The sequence below is a fragment of the Emys orbicularis genome, chromosome 9 (genome assembly GCF_028017835.1).
Source record: "Emys orbicularis isolate rEmyOrb1 chromosome 9, rEmyOrb1.hap1, whole genome shotgun sequence".
Lineage (NCBI taxonomy): Eukaryota > Metazoa > Chordata > Testudines > Emydidae > Emys > Emys orbicularis.
Genome location: NC_088691.1, coordinates 73982885 through 74003955, shown reverse-complemented (window position 1 = coordinate 74003955; position 21071 = coordinate 73982885). Strand labels below are relative to the sequence as shown.

Genomic DNA, 21071 nt, shown 5'->3' with positions numbered 1-21071 from the left:
TTGGTGCATTTACAACACTCCAGCCTTACATTCAGCTCTATTAAAGTCCACTTTGCAGCAATCTCTATTTGCTATCCACCTGTACAGTCTTATTCAGTCTTCTTTCACTTGATAATGTCAAAGTGTCTCAGGGCCCAGTCAGAGAACCTATCTGCAACCTTAGTATTATCCTCTCAAGACTCATGGGGTCTCTCTTTGAGTCCCTTTCAGAATGCTGGTTGTCATCTCACTCTGAAGACTGTCTTCCTAGGTGCAATCACTTCAGCCAAGAGAGTGTGCAAGCTCCAAGGTGCTTGTGGCTGACCCTCCCTCCCCGATGTTTCATAGGGTAAGATTTTAGCATCACCTTATCCATAAATACATCACCCAGCTAGTCTTAAAATTACATCTGAATCAAGCAAATCTGCCAGTCTTCTTCCCAAAACCCCATTCTTACCTGGAGAGGAAGTCAAACACATTGAACGTTTCCAGAGCCTGCCTTACTATGTTGACAGAAACAAATAGTTCAGGCTGTTTCCCTGTTTATTTCTGGCTGTTGCTGGCCACTCCAAAGTCCAGGCCATATCATCACAAAGGATATCTGGGTGGATAACATGTTGTATCTCACTGTGTTACCATTTGGCTGGTGTACCTCTCCCACTGAACATCAAAACTCATTCCACCAAGCCTCAAGCAGCATCCTCTGCCTGCTTCAGGAATGTTCCAGTTTTAAAGATCTGCAAGGCAACCACATGGAGTAATCCACTCAATCTTGACAAGCATTATGCATTGGATTTAGCTGCCAGAGCAGATGCCAAATTTGGGGGAGCAGTGCTCCAATCCCTGACTGATGCAGCTGCTACACATGCCACCATCCAGCAGGGGTACTGCTTGCCAGTCATTTACAGTGTGAGAGACACACTAGACACGTACTCAAAGAAGGGAGAAGGGTTACTTAGCCTGCAGTAACTATGGTTCTTCAAGTTAATGTGGTCCATATGGGTCCCACTAACCACCCTCATCCCTACTTTCAGAGTCCTCTGCTACCACAGGGCTCAAATTGCGAGGGAACTGAGTAAGGGTCACAACAACCCCACCCTTTATGCCCAATCACAAGAAGGCACGTGGTGCATGCACAACCCCACTAGATTCTACTGTTAAATAAATCCATTTGCGCATGCATGCGCACCTATAGTAGAATGCACACTGATTGAGTATACATACAGTTAGTATAGGGTAAGTATCTGTTCTTTCTTAAATTGTAGGACCTCGTTATATTACAAAGATATAAGTTGGATGATATGTGAATACATTATCCATCATAAAATCTTAATACTTAATATTTTTTTATCTTTTCATCTGTAGATCTCAAAGTGCTTTATAAAGGGAACCATTATCATCTCCTTAAGATGAGAAAAAACAAGGCACAGAATTTAAGACTGGGATTTTCAAAGGCGCCTAAGGGACTTAGCGACTCAAATCCACTGAACTTCAGTGGGATTTGGTTGTCCAGCTCCCTTAGGCACATTGAATAATGCCAGCCCAAGTGACTTGCCTGAGGTCACGCAGCAAATCAGTGGCAAACCTGGGAATAGAACCTATGTTTCTTCATTCCCACTATAATATTCTGTTCTCTGCACCATGCTGTGTCCAAAATTGTAACCATTCCTCACTTAAATTTTGTCAGGTGATATTTGCATTATTTTTTCTCTCATAGTTTGCATAGTACATTTAACTATACTTAAAAATGAAAGATTTTTTTAAATGCTCAAGTGCAAGGCTGTTAATATTCCTATATACAAAATGTATATATTTTCTTGGTCCCTGCATAAAAGAAAGATTATATTTTTTAAAAAAATGTTTCCCTCTCCCTAGGGACAGAAAACGGGCCCGGGAATTTATAGAATCTGATTTTTCGGAAAGGTGAGTATTGCTGAATGTGTGTTCTGTATGTATATTTGTAACCAGATTTACTTTCAGTTCCAACTTGAGAGGGAGAGATGTCGAGTTCCGACTTACAGTGGTTTTCCATTACTCTTATTCCTTAGCTAAACTACTTTAGTTAGAATAGTATGTCTGTAGTCATCAAAGAGACAAAAAAGAGAACCATTAAAAATAAATGAAACACTTTCCCAGAAGTGGGATGGTTCTGGTTTTCTATGTAACAAACACAGGTGTTAAATTATGTTTCTTCTTCGAGTACTGTCCGTATGAGTGCCCTACTCCAGCTGTATTCATGTCCTTGCACCTCAGATCAGAGATTTTAGGTAGCAGTGTCCGTTCAGCCCGCACATGCGCTCTTCCCATCTTGTGCTGTGCCTCGGTGCAGGCGAGCCACCCTCAGTTCCCTGCCTTTCGCCTGAGACAGAGCCTTAGCAGAGTCCGATTTCAGAGTTCATTATCTATATCTTACTTTTGTTTTGCAGTTAATAGTGTAGTTCCTAGAGTTTCCGTTAGTGTTAATATTCCCCTTCTTTTTTTTTTCTTCTCTTTATTTTGTTGTTAGAATATCTAACTTCCTGTCCTTAGTTAGTTCTTCTTTGTTTCTTCTCTCTTGGGAAGTGAACCTTGGAAAGGATATGCCCGGATTCCCCATGTTTAAACGTTCTCTCTCTTGTCGAGAAGCCATTCCAGCCAGTGATGAACATTCCTGCTGCATTCGCTGCCTCAGAGAATCACACGTGCCTCAAAAGTGCACTTTTTGCATGAAACTAAAATGAATGTGTAAGAAGAACCGTGAACTAAAATTAAGATGCCTCATAATGGAAAGTTCACTCAGACCAACCTCTGACCCCAGCCCTGGGACCACTCCTGTATTGTGGTCTTCAACTAAGTCAGTTCTATCAATGTCCTCAGCTCAACACTCTCCGGTGACTTCAAAGAGGGAAATCTTTCTATTCCTCTCAAAGAAGCGGGCTACAAGTCCCCTGAGAAGAGAGAGAGATATCAGACCGGGTCAATCACCTCAGTACCAACTGACCTATGGCTGGGTACCCACAAGGCTGCAGGCTCCTCAGTACCGGTACCACCAATAAGTCTAAAGACTCTAAGGGCGTAGACTCGGGAAGATCAGTACCATCAAGGGAAAGGAGTGGTAGAGAGCAATATAGCTCCTCCAAAGCAGCACCACGGAGTCCTCTTGGGCCTCTGTACCAAGTACTTCGGCTCCACAGAAGACCAGAACAACACCTACTGGCCATTCATTGGAATGCAGAAGATTTCTGGTACCATCGTCTCCGTCTACATCAGCGTCTACTGCTCATCTTACCTCAGCGGTACCCACCGCTACTGCAGGAATTTCATTTTTCTGAAGACTTACTAATCTCAGAGACGCCTCTACTCGGCACTGACATGATCTCGATACTGGCCATATCTCGGTCCCCTGACTTATGTGCGGTACTGAGGCAATCTCCCCCAGCATCCATGACTGTTTCACCTCTGTCAAGCGACGATGAAAAGGATGATGATGATTTTTATTCAGTGACTGTGGAAGGCTCCCCATTACAATATCAAGAAGCCAGCCACCCAGAAATCACTACAAACCCCAGTTTACCGCCATGGGAGGCACGGCTCACCCAGTTGGTATGGACACCCTTGGGTGTCCCCACCTACGCACTTAGCACCGCCTCAGTGGCCCTACTGGGACCCACGGGTGACCTATAAACACCAGTTCTCAAGGGCATCTCGTGTCACCCAAAGGGATAGAGGAAGACAGTCTCCTTCAGCTTCTCTATCCAGACCTCCTGATCCTCAAGAGAAGATATTTAAAGAACAGGAAGTGAGACTAGATAAGGAGGTTACTCCTGTGACCAACATCTCTTCGTCTCTCCTGATGCCTTCCCCACCAACTCTGGCAGATGACTTCAGATAGTTTCAAGATCTTATTAAGAGAGTAGCAAACTCGGTACAAATTTCACCCGAAGAAGTCACAACATAAGCTGCTGGACATCCTACATACATCTTCATCAGCTCGCATTGCGCTCCCTGTCAATGAGGCCTTGCTCAACCCAGTGAAAACTATATGGCAGACACCAGCCAAAATACCTCCCACATACAAAAGAGCAGACAAAAAATATTGTGTTCCCTCTAAGGACATGGACTTCTTATTTTCTCGCCCATCCCTGAATTCCCTTGTCGATGCTGTAAATGAACATGGCAGACAGCACCCCACTAAATCGGCACCTGACGACAAGGACTGGAAATGACTGGATTTATTTGGAAGGAAATCATATTAATCAGTGACCCGACAATTTAGGATTGCTAATTACCAAGCCCTTATGGCAAAATACAATCATGTCAACTACTCTAAGTTAAATGGCTTCATCGAACATCTCCTAACTGATCAAAGAGAACAGTTTTAGGCAATCATTGCTGAGGGTCAACTCCTTGCAAGGACATAGTTGCAGGTCTCTCTGGACGTTGCTGGTACAGCTGCTCACTCCATCTCAACTGCAGTGGTCATGCAGAAAGCTTCATGGTTTCACCTTTCCAGCTTTCCAAAGAGGTACAATCCACTTTGGAAGACTTTCCATTTGAAGGATCCAAGTTATTTGGAGAAAGAACAGAAGAATCCCACCACACATTAAAAGACTCCAGAGCCACGTTGCGTTCCTGGGGAATTTACACACCTACAAAAAAAAAGGAGATCTATTAAGTCACAGTTGGCACAGAGATCCCGGCTGGCTGAGTTCCCTCCTCCCCAGAAGCATTATGAACCCCATCGGAAAAGACAACAACGATAAAAGCGAAGATCACTACCCACAATCTTCAGCATCACAACCATCTACATCTAAAAACCAATTTTGATGTATTGGTCGAGGCCCCGAGTTTACCCCACACACACGCTTTTATTTGCTGCAACAACCCAAACATCTCCACCTCTTTGGCGACCGCCTTACTCTTTTTCGTCAAAACTGGGAACGTATAATCACAGACAAGTGGGTATTGGAGATCATCTCCACGTGATATTCAGTCCACTTTACCCACCCTCCCTCCCCATCCCTCTTCAGGGATCCTTTTCATGAGCACTTTTTATGTCAGGAAACAAACTATCTTCCGAACCTAGGTGCTATAGAACCAGTTCCTACTCAACACCAAGGGAAGGTTTTTATTCCAAATACTTCCTGATACCTAAAAAGAACAGCGGTTGGAGACCCATTCTGGATCTAAGGTCACTCAAGAGATTTGTAAAGATACAACACTTCAAGATGGTTACTTTGGCAGCAGTAATCCCATTTCTGGACCAAGGGGAGTGGTTCTCTGCCCTCGACCTACAAGATGCTTACTTTCATATCATAATCCAGTCATCACACAGGAAGTTGCTAGGAATCTTTCTGGATCAAGACCATTTTCAATACAAAGTGCTCCCATTCGGCCTGTCATCTGCACCGAGAGTGTACTCGAAGGTCCTTTCTGTGGTAGCAGCATACCTTCATAAACTAGGAGTTATGATATTCCTGTATCTAGATGATTGCCTGCTCAAAGTACGTTCCTTTGACAACACTGTGAGAGTCACACAAGACTATGAATCTATTCCTACAGCTGGGACTACAACTAAATGTCCAAAAGTCCACTTTAACCCCAGTACAACATCTGGAATTCATAGGGGCCTACCTACATGCAGTCGAAGCAAAAGGTCCTGCCCAAAATAAGAAAAGAAAGGGCCAGGGTTATTCTTATAGTTCCAACATGGCCAAAACAGACGTTTCCATACCTTACTCAAATGGCAATTTTCCTGCCAAACACTCTCCAGCCCATTTCTCACTTCCTCTCTCAGGATGCAGGACTGATCTTCCACCCCAATCTTCAGGTTCTTCACCTCAGTGGCTCCTCGGTGTTCCAAAGTTTAGAAATGAACTGCTCTGAGGATGTAAAGGAGATGATGTTACATAGCAGAAAACTAACTACTCATCACACTCTCACTCACTCACTCATGCCCGTCACCCCAATCGGGGTATGGGCCGCCAACCACAGATCTCCAGAGTCCTTTATCCTGGGCCATTTGCTCTAGCTGGTTCCAGGTATAGCCCATTTTTATGCTATCAGCCTGAAGGTCGCGTCGCCAGGTGTTTCTTGGACGGCCTCTTTTCCGCTTGCCTTGGGGGTTCCACCGCAATGCCTGTCTAGTGATGTTGGTTGGCTGCTTGCGTAGTGTGTGTCCTATCCAACCCCACCTTCTCCTTCTAATTTCTTCCTCTGCTGGAAGTTGACGGGTCCTCTCCAAGAGGTAGATGTTGCTGATGGTATCTGGCCAGCGGATCTGGAGAATCCTTCTAAGGCAACTATTTATGAAGGTCTGGATCTTCCTGGTGGTTGTTTTAGTTATCCTCCAGGTTTCAGCTCCATACAATAAGACTGATTTCACGTTGGAGTTGAACAGTCTAATCTTTGTTGCCAAAGACAGCTCTCTAGAGCTGTAAGAAAGCTGCTCTTGCCTTACCGATCCTTGCTTTGATGTCTGCGTCCGTGCCACCCTGTTGGTCGATGATGCTGCCTAGATAGGTGAAGGACTGCACTTCTTACAGAGGGCTTCCATTCAGTGTGACTGGGTCATTACTGATGGAGTTAATCTTGAGGATCTTGGTCTTGTCCTTGTGGATGTTGAGGCCAACCTGTGATGACGTGGCTGCCACTATGTTGGTCTTCTCTTGCATCTGCTGTTTGCTATGCGAAAGGAGTGCAAGGTCATCGGCAAAGTCCAGGTCATCAAGCTGGGTCCACAACGTCCACTGGATTCCGTTCCTACGCTCATAAGTGGATGTCTTCATAATCCAATCAATGACAAGGAGAAAGAGAAAAAATGGAAGAGATTACAACTCTGGTGTGACTCAAGACACATTACCTCTACATCCTCTCCACTACCACTTGTGCTAGCCTACATCCTAGATTCTAGGACCTAGAACTAAAAAAGTCATGATTATCTCTAAGTTCCATAAAGGTACATCTCACAGCCATCACCGCCTTCCATCATAAAATATATGGTTATTCTGTGTTCGTTTATCCTACAACAAAAAGGTATCTCAAGGGTATGGGTAACCTTTTCCCACAAATCAGATGTCCTACACCAGCATGTGACCTCAACATTGTCCTCAAGTGCCTTACAAGGTCTCCCTATGAACCTATGGCTGCTTGCTCTCTTCTACATCTCGCTATGAAAACCGTTCCTAGTGGCCATCATGTCTGCTTGGACAGTGGGAGAGATAGGGGCACTAATGGCATACCCCCACCCCCATTTTCAAAGACAAGATTGCATTAAGACCACACCCTAAATTCCTACCAAAAATACCGTCGGACTTCTACATAAATCAGTTTATCCACCTCCAAGCCTTCTTTCCCAAACCACACCAGGACAAAAGGGAGGCAACATTACACACACTTGATGTCAAGAGAGTATTAGCCTTCTATTTGAATAGGACGAAACCTCTCAAAAAATCTCCCAGACTATTTCTCTACATTGCAGACAAATCTAAGGGATCCCCAATCTCTAAACAAAGACTCTCTAGATGGATATTGGACTGCATTACCTATTGCCATCGCTCTCATAACCTTCAACCTCCTTCTGGAATACTGCTGTAGACTCACCATAGGTACACTACTCAAAGAAGAAGAAAGGGTTACTCACCTTATGCAGTAACTGTGGTTCTTCAAGATGTATGTCCTTGTGCGTGCTCCACTACTTGCCTTCCTCCCTCTGCTTTGGAGTTCTTATCAATGAGCTCTGTGTTAGAGAAGGAACTGAAGGCAGTTCACCCAAACAATGTTATATAACACTGAGGCAGAGCATGAGATGGGGAGAGCACATGTGTGGGCAGAACGACACTGCTACCTAAAATCTCCAATCTGAGGCACACAGACGTGAATACACCTAGAATGGAGTACCCATAGGGGGACACATCTCAAAGAACCTCAGTTACTGCACAAGATGAGTAACTCTTTCTTCACTTTGCTTCCAAAAACCTCTCTTGCATTTATTTCTTTGAGTATCCACACTCGTCCAGTTTCATTAACTGGATCAAATAAATTATTTCTGCTTACTGTTATTCTTTCCCTTCTCCATCTCCCCATCTTTTCCAGTGTAGTTTTGTACACTTTTCCTTTTAAATCCATGCAAAGTATATATGTGAGGTCTACAAAGCAATTTAAAAGCAGTGGCCATTTTTCTATAGCTTGCTAGCATTGACAGTCTAGGGGGACCAAATTCTGCCTTCTGAGGCGTTTCCGCAGATCCCTTCCAAAATGAATGGAAGAATTTGGCTTTATGGCTATTAGTTTTGTAAACCAATAGATTGCCCTGAAATATATTGGTAGACTGACCAAGTTGTGAAACTGGCATAAAAACTTGTAAAGTGACATAAAGACCTAAAGTGTTAATCTGTCCTTTAATATTTATCTATTGAAATAGGATTCCAGATTTTTATTATGCCCAGAAATGCTGAGTAGAACACTGGCACAGATTGCCATTCCAGAATGTAACTAATGCATTAGATGGAAAGCATTCTTGCTTCCAAGTTTCCATATTAACGTGACTGTCAAGGAATAATAATAATACTGATATAGCCTAGCTTGTCCTAGTCTATTTCAGCTATATTATGTAAATATTTTTTTTCTTCTCACATTGGGAATGTCTTAAATATTTCAAGTCAATACTTAATAAAAGGTGTAATTGAGGATTTTATAAGTGGGGGAGAGGCAGTCCTATTTCACAGGTTAAGGTCAATATATTCTGCATCATTTTCTTACGTAGTGCAAAATTAAAATTAATGCTGCAGTGAAAATCCTGTCCCCTTTCAAGAATTCAACTACAAGACATAAAATTGCCAGTTGTATTAATTTACAATTATCATCCAATTTGTTAGCCTAATTGAGATGCTTAGAAAAGTGAGAGCAGGTCAGCTTCTGTCTCTGTGTGTGCTCTACAATGAGTTTGGCTAGCTTTTGATCAAGATATGGTAAAGATAATTTTTTGGTCAGGATTTGGAATTATGTACTTATTAACTCTGACGAAGTTCCCTGAGTATATACATCCTGGCAAATATTGAAGCAGCCTTAAATTATTTCTCCCCCACACCTCCGAAACATAATTTTGTTAGAAATTGGGATAGACAGTCATAATAGTTCTATTTCAGGGGGGGGCAAACTTTTTAGCCTGAGGACCCACATCGGGGTATGGAAATTGTATGGCGGGCCATGAATGCTCACAAAATTAGGGGTAGGGGTGCCGGAGGGGGTGAGGGCTCCAGCTGGGGGTATGGGCTCTGGGGTGAGGCCAGAAAAGAGGAGTTCAGGGTGCGGGAGGGGGCTCCGGGTTGGGGTAGGGGGGGTGAGGGCTCTGGGGTGGGGCTGGGGATGAGGGGTTTGGGGTGCAGGAGGGGGCTCCAGGCTGGGACTGAGGGGTTTGGAGGGCAGGAGGGGGATCAAGGCTGGGGCAGCGGGTTGGAGTACGGGGGAGGGGTGTGAAGGCTCCAGCTGGGGGTGCGGGCTCTAGGGTGGGGCCGGGGATGAGGGGTTTAGGGTGCAGGAGGGTGCTCCGGGCTGTGACCGAGGGGTTCAGAGAGCGGGATCAGGGATGGGGCAGGCTGTTGGGGCACGGGGTGGGGGGTGAGGGCTCTGGGGTGGGGCTGGGGATGAGGGGTACAAAGGGGGGTTCTGGGCTGGGATTGAGGGGTTCAGAGGGTGGGGGGGGGATCAGGGTTGGGGTACGGAAGAGGGGTGGGAGGGCTCCGGCTGGGGGGTGCGGTCTCTCGGGTGGGGCCAGGGATGAGGGGTTTGGGGTGCAGGAGGATGCTCCAGGCTGGGACCGAAGGGTTCGGAGAGCTGGGAGGGGGATCAGAGATGGGGCAGGCTGTCCGGGGTGGGGTGAGGGCTCTGGCTGGGGGTGCAGGCTCTGGGGTGGGGCTGGGTTTAAGGGGATTGGGGTACAAGAGGGGGGCTCTGGCTGGGATCAAGGGGTTCGGAGGGCGGGAGGGGGATCAGGGCTGTGGCAGGGGGTTGGGGTGTGGGGAGGGGGGATCAGGGGTGCAGGCTCTGGGCAGCACTTACTGCAAGCAGCTCCCGGAAGCATGTCCCCCCTCCGGCTCTGAGGCGCAGCCGGACGGCTCTACGCGCTGCCCCGTCTGCAGGCGCCATCCCTGCAGCTCCCATTGGCCAGGAACAGCGGCCAATGGGACCTGTGGGGGACGGTGCCTGCAGGTGGGGCAATGCGCAGAGCCGCCTGGCCATCCCTCCGTGTACTACATAGGAGCCGGAGGGGGGTCATGCTGGCTGCTTCCTGGGAGCTGCGCCGAGTGGGGTAAGCTCCTGACCCTGCTCCGCTGCTGGAGCACCGGAGCAGGGCAAACTCCCGATCCCTGGCGGGAGCTGAGGACCAGATTAAATGGTCTGACGGGCCGGATGTGGCCCGCGGGCTGTAGTTTGCCCACCCCTGTTCTATTTTACTATTTTAGGCAATTGTGGATTGGTACCCTACTATAATTTCACATGGTTCTCCATTTATTTTGACATTATACTTCTTAGTAGCTGCATATTTTGTTGAGCCATTGCTAGTTTATGATATTTTGGCTATTTGTGAGATTCTAGTATGGTATTCTTCCCAAACTGCTGGCACAAGCCTTGATTCCCCCTAGTTTCAATTTTATATAAAACACACTTCTGTAGGGCCAATAGAAAATGTTTCCACAATTTAAAAAAATCCAGTGAAAACACTTTTTAAAAAAAGAAACACTCCCCAAATAAACCACTCCCCTGCTGTTTGAATCCCAGACATTATACCACTAAAACCTGGAAGTGAAACCTCAGAGAGATTATCATGGTCCAATCTATAAGAAATGCAAAAAGTAAACTAAGAATCATAACGAGTGACAAATAAATTGGATTTTTTAAATTTTTGCTTCTAATAATCTAAAAAAGTTAGTTAATACAGATCAAGAAGTGTTTGTTTGCAAAACGTTTAAATTGAAAGCATCCTTTTAACAGTGAAAAAAAATGTCCCTTGAAACATATATATTGAAATACATAGTTTATGGATGATAAATGCAACTGATCTTGTTTACATTGGGTTCATTACCATAACATAAAATCTTGATCTTTTGTTGGGAGAGGGAAGGGAATAGAAACAGTTTAATTTGTATTCATTTGTAATATTGTTATTCAAATAGAATTCTCTGGGGCATTAGAATTTCACGTGCAGCAGATATATGAACCCTGGACATCAATAGCCAGTAGTTCCCCAGTATTGAATCCATTGTTGGCAGTAATCAGAGTTAAACTCACTGGCATCAAAGCATTATGACAGATCTCTGATTAAACTGAATATGTGCTTTATTGTGCAATACTGATTGCTGAGTCTTTTTGTTTTAAAGATATTATGATTAATTATGTCCGTTTTTAAGCACAATAAAACATAAGTTTATTTCCTTACTGGTCTTCCTAGTACAAAAATGGCTTCCAGGCACTTCAGGACTTGAGTGAGCACCAAGTAATGCTCTCTTTTGTTCATGCTATTTCTTAGACAAAATGTTGTGAAATTGTTTGGAGACCAAGAAGAATTCAAATAAATCTTTTTGCAACTAAGTGTCCTGATATGTCAAAATATTAACATTATATAGCAGTCACTGGGATCTAGATGGAAGTCTTATAACAAGTTGCTTCTCTAGAAAGTTAACATTTTAGTTCCAGAATGAAGTGCTTTATTTCTATGACCTACTTTTTGCTTTTATCAAGAACCTGCTGCTGCTGCTTTTTGTTGTTGTTGGAAATACAGTGATACGTTGGTTTTTCCAGTCCCTGGCAGGCAGAAGGCTATCAGGTTTCTTGGGTAGCATGCACAAGATTGGCAACTATTACACCCTTTAAAAAAGCGAGCATATGCTTGCCCCTGTACTGGCCCTGTGTTTCCTGATAAAGCATAAATTGCCCCCTATGCTCAGCCATTCTTCTTTGGTATAATCCCATCCCCCTTCACACCTTGCTCTCAAGTGATGCAATCACCATGAATCTGTCTGCATCCTGCAAGGATATGCATGGGAGGAAAAATTGCTCCTGGTGCAATCCATCACAAACAAGAGAACAGCTAGAAACTGTCCCATAATATAAAACAAAAATGCTGTTTACCCTGTTAAACAACAACAATCTTTTTCCCATTTAAAAAATTCATAATATGTCATTGGGAATTTTGCAGGAGTGCAGGATCAGACCCAACAATTCCATTATATCACAGGTCTGAAGAGCTCTAAAAATTTAATTGTTTTCAACATTGGTTTCCATTTAGTCCTATATAGGAAGTATGCCCTTCCTCAGATACCCTGCATGTTTGATCAAAAGAAAAAGAAACTATTGTACCACTTGGAAACTTTACTTATTTCTTTACGTAGATAAGGCTTTCAATAAATACAAGGCATGGAGTTTCCGTTACAGTTAGACCAGTAAAAGCTAGGTCTGCCAATAAAATCTTCTTGCCTATAACTAATCTTTTACTGATGTTAATTTAGAAGGAATTTGTAGACAAATTATTTTGCACTAGAGCAAGATTCCTTTTCTGGTTGCCACTCCTACTATTCTAGTAATCTTGATGTTCTTGGGGAAGGGGGGGGGGGGAGAGAGTGTGTTCACCTTTTGCAAAAATTCATATTAAAACTGTTTCCTAATATATCCAGGTCTTTTGAAATCACATTCTGTGGGAACAATCAGATCTATCTTGTATACTGCACATAGGGCCTTAACCAACATTCGTTGAAGTAAATGAAAAATATTCTATTAACTTATTTGGATGCTAGATTGGGCCTATAACTCGCTTATTCTTAGTGACATTTTAATGCCTGCCTCCATCTACTTGTTTAGCTACTCTGGCAAGGAATTTGTAACTAATTTTTGTTGATAGCTTAATACTTCAGTCAGGCACCTAGCAACTGCTGAAGATGGGTTTATCTCTGACTTAGTCAGCTCAGTCAAATGTGAAACTTATTGTGAAGATTTAAAATGGAAAATCTATATACTGTGTCAGAAATCAATACTCTTTTAACTAATACTTTCTCACTGTCAAGTGTTTATTAGTAGTATTAGACATTGCCTTTGGAGAACAAGACACTATCCCATGTTAATATAATAAAGGCTGTAGCAGAATGGGCTTCTCAATGGTAAAAGTGGGGCTAGGCCTAGATAGTGGCACTATGCTCTCAACACACACACAAGATGACCATTTCACAACTTTTGGTGGGCTTATTTGATGCTCATTGTCCACATGATAACTGTGGGATTGGGCCTGAAGTGGTTTAATATATGTTATTCAGTTCATATTTGGGCCTAATTCTGTGTTTCCTGTACACCCAGAATTCCTGTTAATTTCAGTGCTACTTTGAAGGTTATCACATCCCTCTTTACATCATCATTTATCATTTCACAGTTCAAAATTATAAAAATGCCTTTCCTGACTATTATAACCTTCATAAAAATGTGATACCTAATGTCAGACACTAGCCATCTCACTGTGCAAAGCCTGTTAACAAGCTTGACGTTTTGCTTCCTAACCAGAAGAACTTACAAAAAGTCATCATCTCAAAATGACTTATTTTCCTCCCATAGTAAAAGAAGCAAAAAAGGAGATAAAAATGGAAAGGGTCTGAGGCATTTTTCAATGAAAGTATGTGAAAAAGTCCAGCGTAAAGGAACAACGTCCTACAATGAAGTAGCTGATGAACTGGTATCGGAATTCACAAATTCTAATAGCCACTTGGCTACAGATTCGGTAAGTAGATGTGATGTTAATTTTTTTATTTTACAGCTATACTGTCATATCCTGTCACAGTTCTCTTAGAATTCTACGCTTGTTTCTGCCTTGACTTGTCATGTTCCACTGTCTCTTTCAAACAAATGTGTCTCAGGGCTATAGATCTAGGCCTAGACCATTTCCAAAAATATCAACATGCAGTATATAAAATAGGTTCCATTTTAAATATAGAATTAATACCACTGAATACCCTTTAAAATACAACAAAATACAGAGACAACAGGCTGCCTTAAAATTGGCTTTTAAAATATTCTACTCACACTCCACCCCAAGTAACTGAGAGTCTGAGGTGCTTCGGTCTCCCTGAAATGGAGGACACCTGTCTCAAATGCACAAGTTGTAATAACTAGGCCGACTGTAGTCTTAATTATGTGTACACAAAACTGCACAAGTTATTACATCAGATTAATCATTTTTGTCATGATGGAAATACAATTGAAAAATCAATTTCTGTAGAAATAATTGTGCTATAGGATATAATCATATTTTGATTGAGGTTGTTATTAATATATAGGAGTTTGAGCAATTCAGGCAGTAAATTAATTGCCAGGATAAAAACATAATTAGGGATTATTTTATTTTCTGGTTAACTTGGGTCATGTTAACAGAGAATAATAATTAGTTTGGCAGGGCTAGAGGAGGTCCTTTGTGAGGGTTTGGAATATTAATTTTAGCCTATACATATGAATAGTAGAGAAAAGCAACCTAAACTAAACAAAAATACAGTGCATTCTCTTAACTCAGCAGTTTGAAAGTCCAAATGGTAAAAAACACTCTTCTCCATGAACACGTTGTGATACATATTTAAAAATTGGTTTCATTACAACTGATTTCTTAAAGGCAGTTATTTGTTTTAAAAATGCATATAGCTGTAATTTTAAGGATACTCATCCAGCTACTAGTTTGGAATCTTTTACAATGCTGATACATTCTCCTTTTGTATCGAATGTACTCTACTTTATGCACTTACGGCGCTTTGAGAACGATCTGCTTCTGTTTTAAGTGATTTTTTTTAAAATGATGTATTCTATTATATTGGCTCAAGCATTTAAGGGGGACAAGATTAAGCCTAACAATATTTTTTTAATATGCAACATCAAGAAGCAGACAGTGTATATTCTATTGTATTCACTGTTTCTGAGTGATCTCCCAGCTTTCATTCAAACACCTTACTTAGTGTTTTATTCAACACAATAGCATAAATTAAAGCATATGTTTTAGTGCCATATTGACTTCAACTGCCATTTTCTTTTATTCATATATTGTCTTCATGTCACTTGCAAACCTATAAAGGGAAATTTCAAGCGTCATCTTAACTTTTAGCTTTTGCAGTGGTCTTGGCCTAATTAATACTGCAGTGCTTTTTTTTTTTTTAGCAGGCTTATGATCAGAAGAATATTAGGCGGAGAGTTTATGATGCCCTCAATGTGCTGATGGCAATGAACATCATTTCAAAAGAGAAAAAGGAAATCAAATGGATTGGCCTTCCTACAAACTCAGCTCAAGAATGTCAAAACCTAGAGGTAAGTGGAGGGGAAGGGAAATCCCTTCAGTTGCAGATGACGTCCTGTGGTAATGGAGAAGTGTCACTTTGGAAAGAGTGTGTGTGTTTATATTTGCATAATAAATGTTTAAAAATATGAACTTTAAAAAAAAATCTAATTGCTTTTTATTGTTGCTTATTATGTAAATAAAACCAACATTTGATATTTAAATCCTCACTGAAATGTTTCTGTGTATATTCTAAGTATAATTATAGTATACTTTATACCAATCTAAAAATCCTGTTTGCCTGACAAAAATAAATATCAATGAAGTCATGCAGGGTGTAAAAGGGCATTCACCCCTTGAGTGTCTCCAAGCAGCAGGTGCAGTATTGCAATCCTTTTCCTGTTCCTGGCACCCCCGTAGGACATCTGTCTACCTCTGCCAGTCTTCTGTGGCTTGGTCTTCTGTCTGTGTCACAGTCAAAAATTAACCCTTTCCGGGATAGCAAAGAGTCCAACAAATAAGCAGTGTATCTGCCCTCACCAGGGTCTTCAGCTCTGGCTCTTGGACTTTATATTCAGCCCTTCACTTGGGTTTCCAAACAAGCCCTCTCCCCTTCTTTGGTCTTAGGTTACGCTTGTCCTCCCTTTCTCAGAGTTTACACCACTTTGCCAGTGGGGGAACCAGGGCTCATCCATTACTCTGGGTTCCAGGCAGGCACCCCTGTGAACAGCAACAACGGTAGTGCTCAATTTTTTGCTGCTACTTCCTTGGGCTTCCTCCCACCTGGCCCGTCTTATCTTAACCCTTAGCTGAAGGACAATGTTCTCAAGTCCCTCTCTCCCCGCAAACCTAGATATGCAAATGTGGCAGAGGTAAACCCTGGATAATCCACAGGCTCCTTTGGGCAGAGAGGAATACCCATCCATGGTCCTCTGGGCCCAGCCAGAGGCCGCCCTGCTAGGGCACCACAGCTCCTTTTATCTGAGCCTGCTGGGCTCAGATAACTGTTGCTAGTCCTCCTAGCTCTTGGAGGGCCAGGTCTCTCTAGTCTCCAAGATGGCTGCTCCAGAGAGGACTTTCTAGGCAGGCCTAGAGGACTCAGTGTCACTGCTCCATTCCTCCTACATCATTGCTTCCTGGCACGGAGTGTAGTAAGACTGTGGGGCCTCCTGTAGGGAGCTGCAAAGGCCAGATACACCCATCACACAGGGCATTAGGATCTAGGTTAATAGCAGTCTGAATCAGTCATAAGTGTAATATGGGCAATTTGTGTCAATGCTTTGGTTACTGACCGCAGAGAAATGGCATTGTTTGAAAGCAGTGCTCAGATATCTTCCATGGATCAGTGAGGAGACACTCACTGCAGCTGGAGCTAAGAAAAAAAGTGAGGCTACAATTTGAGACTTCAAAGACATGTTTGTCGAGAGTAAAAGGAAAGGCTGAATGGGTTTCACATTGGAACTTCATCAAGTCATTCTGTAAGAAAGATACAGAATCCTGGAAGTAGACTCAGGCAGGTAATTTAGAACAGGCTGCCACCAGGCACAATTTCCACATCTTCTATTGAACTTTGCAATGTTTGCAGGGAAAGGTGGCATCAGCTTTCCTAGCTAAGAAGTATGATGACAGCATCAGCCAGAGTCTGAAGGATCAGTTATATCAATGGGAAGATCATTTCACGATGCTCCTCAATTGTCTGCTGCCTGCTGTCCCTATTCCATTTGAAGATGAGCAGGAAGTTCCAGTAGAGCTACCTTCCTTCATCCAAGAAGAGATTGAAATCACAGTCCACAAGTTGAAGTCTGAGAACGCACCAGGGGTTTGTAACATCACTGCACAGGCTCTTCCAGGTCATCTGGAACTTTAATATCATACCTGATGAATGGAAGAAGGGTGTTATTCTGCTTTGTTCAAAAAGGGCAATGAAGCTGAATGTAGCAACTAAAGAAATATTAAGCTGTTGTTGGTCTCAGGGAAAGTCTTTGCTTCTGCGTTAATATCTCAAATCAATGATGCATTTCATGGCATAGGCTGGGATACTGAGTGTGGGTTTACATCTGGTCATTCCATTGTTGACCAGATATTTAACTTTAGACAGCCTTTTGAGAAAATGGCTGAGTATGATAAACTGTGCACAGCACTTTGCATAGACTTCCATGCAGCCATTCGCTCAGTGATTTGAGCAAGTTCGTGATGAGGCAACTAAACATCTCTAGGAAGACTGGTCATTAGTAGAAGAACTCTACAATGGAATAGGAGCTGTGTTCAAGTCAATGGCAGGTACGCAGCATGGTTTCCTATCTCTACGGGAGTTCAGCAAGGCTGAGTTCTGTCATAATCCATTGTTCAATGTTGGCATTGATTGGTTGATGAATAAAGCTTGAGGAGGCAGCTGTCGGTGGTGTTGAGCTGAACATTATTCTATTTTGAGGTCTCAAATATAGTGGTGACATTCTCTTGTTGGCTCAGTTTGGTGAATCACTGCGGCTCACAGCCAGTCTGGTTGAGTCAGAAGCAGTGTACACTGGTCTGGTTATTAATCCAGATAAAACTAAGTGCCTGACCATTACCATCAAACAGCCTCCAGCACCAGATTACAACCTGTCCAGATAAGATATCAGCTGTCAAATATTTGGGCATCATAGACCATGCTGAAGGATGGTCAAAAGATGTGGATGCTTAAATAAACAGCAGCATCTGCTACCATGTTTTGGGCCCTTCTGTGGCCTCTGGGGACATCATGACTTGAAGCATGCTACGAAGCTGCAGATCTATAGAATCATGCTTATCCCAACCCTGCTGTACAGAAGTGAAACATAGGGGCTGAAGAACTCTGAGTTGACATTTTTTATTCTTGTCATCTCCGTCAGCTGCTCCATATCAAGTGGCAGGACAAGATCAAAAATTAGAATATTCAAAGCCAAACCCAGCAACCATCTCCACCATTGATTCTGTTTCAGCAGCTTTCTTGGTATGGACATATTACTACAAGGCAGGACCAAGAAATTCCAAAGTCTATGTACCAAGGAATGCCGCTCCACAGGGGGTGATCACGTGGGTGCCATAAACTTTGGTGGCCCAATAAGATTCCCAGTAGCCATAAACTGAACATATAGCTAAAACAATTCAAGCAATTTGCCAGAACTCAAGCCAGCTGCCGCTTGATTTGCAAAGGAGGCCAAGTCCCTTTGGTATTTGCCACAATGATGATGATTTGTTTAGAAAAAGAATTTACTGGGGAGTAAGTTTATCTAGCTATTGATATGGATGATAGAAAACCTCTTTAAAAGGAATATCATACAGGGATGCTGAACAATATTTGCTTATCAGGAAAAGTCAGAAATATTTTTAAAATTGCCTGTTGAATCTTTTGTCTGGCATTTTCAGCAGGGAGAAAACTATCATTTTGTTGCAAAGATGCCAAACTTTCTCTGTGAAAATGTCACTTGCCCTGTGGACAATAGTCATGTATCTTGCACAAGACAAATATCACAATGTTCACACCTAAATATTGTACTGACTAGCAGAAAATACAACATCTCAATCTCTATCAAATTTGTGAATTTTTGCAATTACTTGAATAAATATCTGGTTTTGTACACCTAGTGAAAAACAAGTTATTTTGTGCAGTTCTATTCATATAATACCTTTTAGGACATTGAAATGGCAATGGGAGAAAAGAAAAAGAAAAACATTTACTGTTTTAATCATTGTGTCAAACAGTAGACTGACAGGTATGATAAACCCAGGGAAAATGGCTACGCCTGATCATTTTAAAGTAAATTTTACCATAATAGTATGTTGTGACTATTTTTTAAATGTCTTTGGTTTTAATTCAAATCTTTTAAACTCAGTTTGTGTGAATTATTTGTGTGAATCATATTGCTATGAAATGATAAATTTTGATGTTATTGTTCTCACATTTTGTTGTCTACAGTGTGAGAACTCAATCAAATTAACCTTATGTCCTTTTTCTATCTATGACTTTAGTTACACAAGCCTCTGAGCACAGTGAAAACCAAGCATTTCCTTAAAATGTTGCTTTCACTGTAATTTAACAGAAAAGAAATAAAGCTGTGTTTTCACATGTGCTGAAATCAATAGATTTACCAATTTGTAAATGCCCTCCATTCAAGGGGGGGAAAAGTGTATTTTAAAGTTATTTTAAATACATAAACAAAAATGTAGTTCTGTGTAAAGGTTACCTTAAAGAGAAAACACAGAAAAAATCAGTGTGTAGAGAGGATAAATTAGTAGACCTTTTAAAATTTATTTACTTTGATAGTCTTATAGGTCAAGCAAAGGTAGGCCCTGCACTCAACTTTGCAGAAAGCATATTAGTCACAGTTAATTGTATTAGAAGGCATTGTAAATAAAATTGTTTCTGTTTGCAGTGGAGTTAAACTTTATAATATTATGGTTTGGAGCTACGCAATTTGAAATGAGAGGTAATTAAAATAGGGTTTAATGTAATTGGGAGCCAAGATACATTAGTGTTTACAGCAGCAGGAACATTAAAACCTAGAGCATTAAAAATACACATAGAGGCCAGCACTGTAGCTTTATTAGACTGTCCACCTCTTTGGATTTCCTCAGGACTCTCCTTGATTTAAAGTATAGATTCTGGTGTTCTGGCAGCATGGGTAGAGGTCCTGAAGTACCACTGTCCTGAATACTGTTGAAAATGGTTTTGTTTATTCCATTTGTGTCACCATGGCTGCCGGAAGAAACTGGTAGCATGGTAGCTGCTTTCCCTTAACCTCTTCTTGTGACTGGTTACTGAATTCTTGCTAGTCTATCCAGGTTTCCGGTTAGTAGTCAAAAAGGGTGGTCACTCTTGGCCTAGCGATGATACACTAAAATGCCATCCTAGAGGGTCCTGAGCCCAGTCTCGATAGTTGTCTTTCAGTCCTGAGTAAACAGGGACTGAGAGAACTGTTGATGGGATGCTTTTAATGAGTGGGAATAAGAAAGCAAATGTTTTATTGTGGCACTATGATGGCTCCATTTTGGAGGGATGCAGTATTTCCTATCCAGGGCTGGAGAAAGTTCCTATGACATATATCCAACGGGGAAAAATAAGGGAGAGGAAATGCTACAACTTAGGTGGGGTAGTATTGGTCTTTTAATGAAGGGAAAGTGATATAAAAGCAGAGGTTGAAGTTGCAGTCAAAAATTAAGTTGTGTAAATCCAGGTTCCTAGAGATGCCCCACTATATGATTAGTCCATATGAGAAAGGAGAACACTACAGAGCAGCGAGGTGGAGCTGGGAAGGATTTTCAGCTTATGTACCAGGCCCTGTAACCCATCTCCCTCAAACAAATATAGTGTGAATTTCTATAAGGGTATCAAAATTTCACTTCCTTTATTGCAAAAATCTATTTTGTTTTAGACAGAGAACAAGACCAGGCAATTTATGTATTTTCAAAATTGTATCTTAGTGTGTCTAAATTTATGTTCTAAAGATAGAGAAACAGAGACGGCTAGAACGAATAAAGCAGAAGAGAGCCCAGCTGCAAGAGCTACTATTGCAGGTAAATTTAATTTTTATTTATACAGCCACTAACAAAAAACTGTTAAGGTTCAGAGTATTTTTTTCTCCACTTTATAAATGTTTTTAGATTAATTTAGTGCCCATGAAAGTGATATTGCAGTGTACCTGAATCCTGACCTAAAATACCTCTGGCATCCTAGCATGGGGCCTCTTGGATAGATGCAGCCTCCTGGAGCACAATTGTCATTATCTGTCAATATCTTCTACCCTATGTCATTATTACATTTTGCAAAAATTCCACTCATGCTGTTTTGCCACCGACTCCA

The 21071-nt window shown here is 42.0% G+C and overlaps 1 protein-coding gene across 1 annotated transcript in view; it reads left to right on the top strand.

Moving 5' to 3' along the window:
- TFDP2 (transcription factor Dp-2) overlaps positions 1 to 21071 on the top strand; it is a 189923-nt gene that overhangs the window by 147274 nt on the left and 21578 nt on the right. Inside the window, exons 6-9 of the mRNA XM_065410857.1 lie at positions 1855 to 1902; positions 13555 to 13717; positions 15136 to 15282; positions 20717 to 20785. Of these exons, the coding sequence (XP_065266929.1) occupies positions 1855 to 1902; positions 13555 to 13717; positions 15136 to 15282; positions 20717 to 20785 (427 nt within the window). The remainder of the gene's footprint in view (positions 1 to 1854; positions 1903 to 13554; positions 13718 to 15135; positions 15283 to 20716; positions 20786 to 21071) is intronic.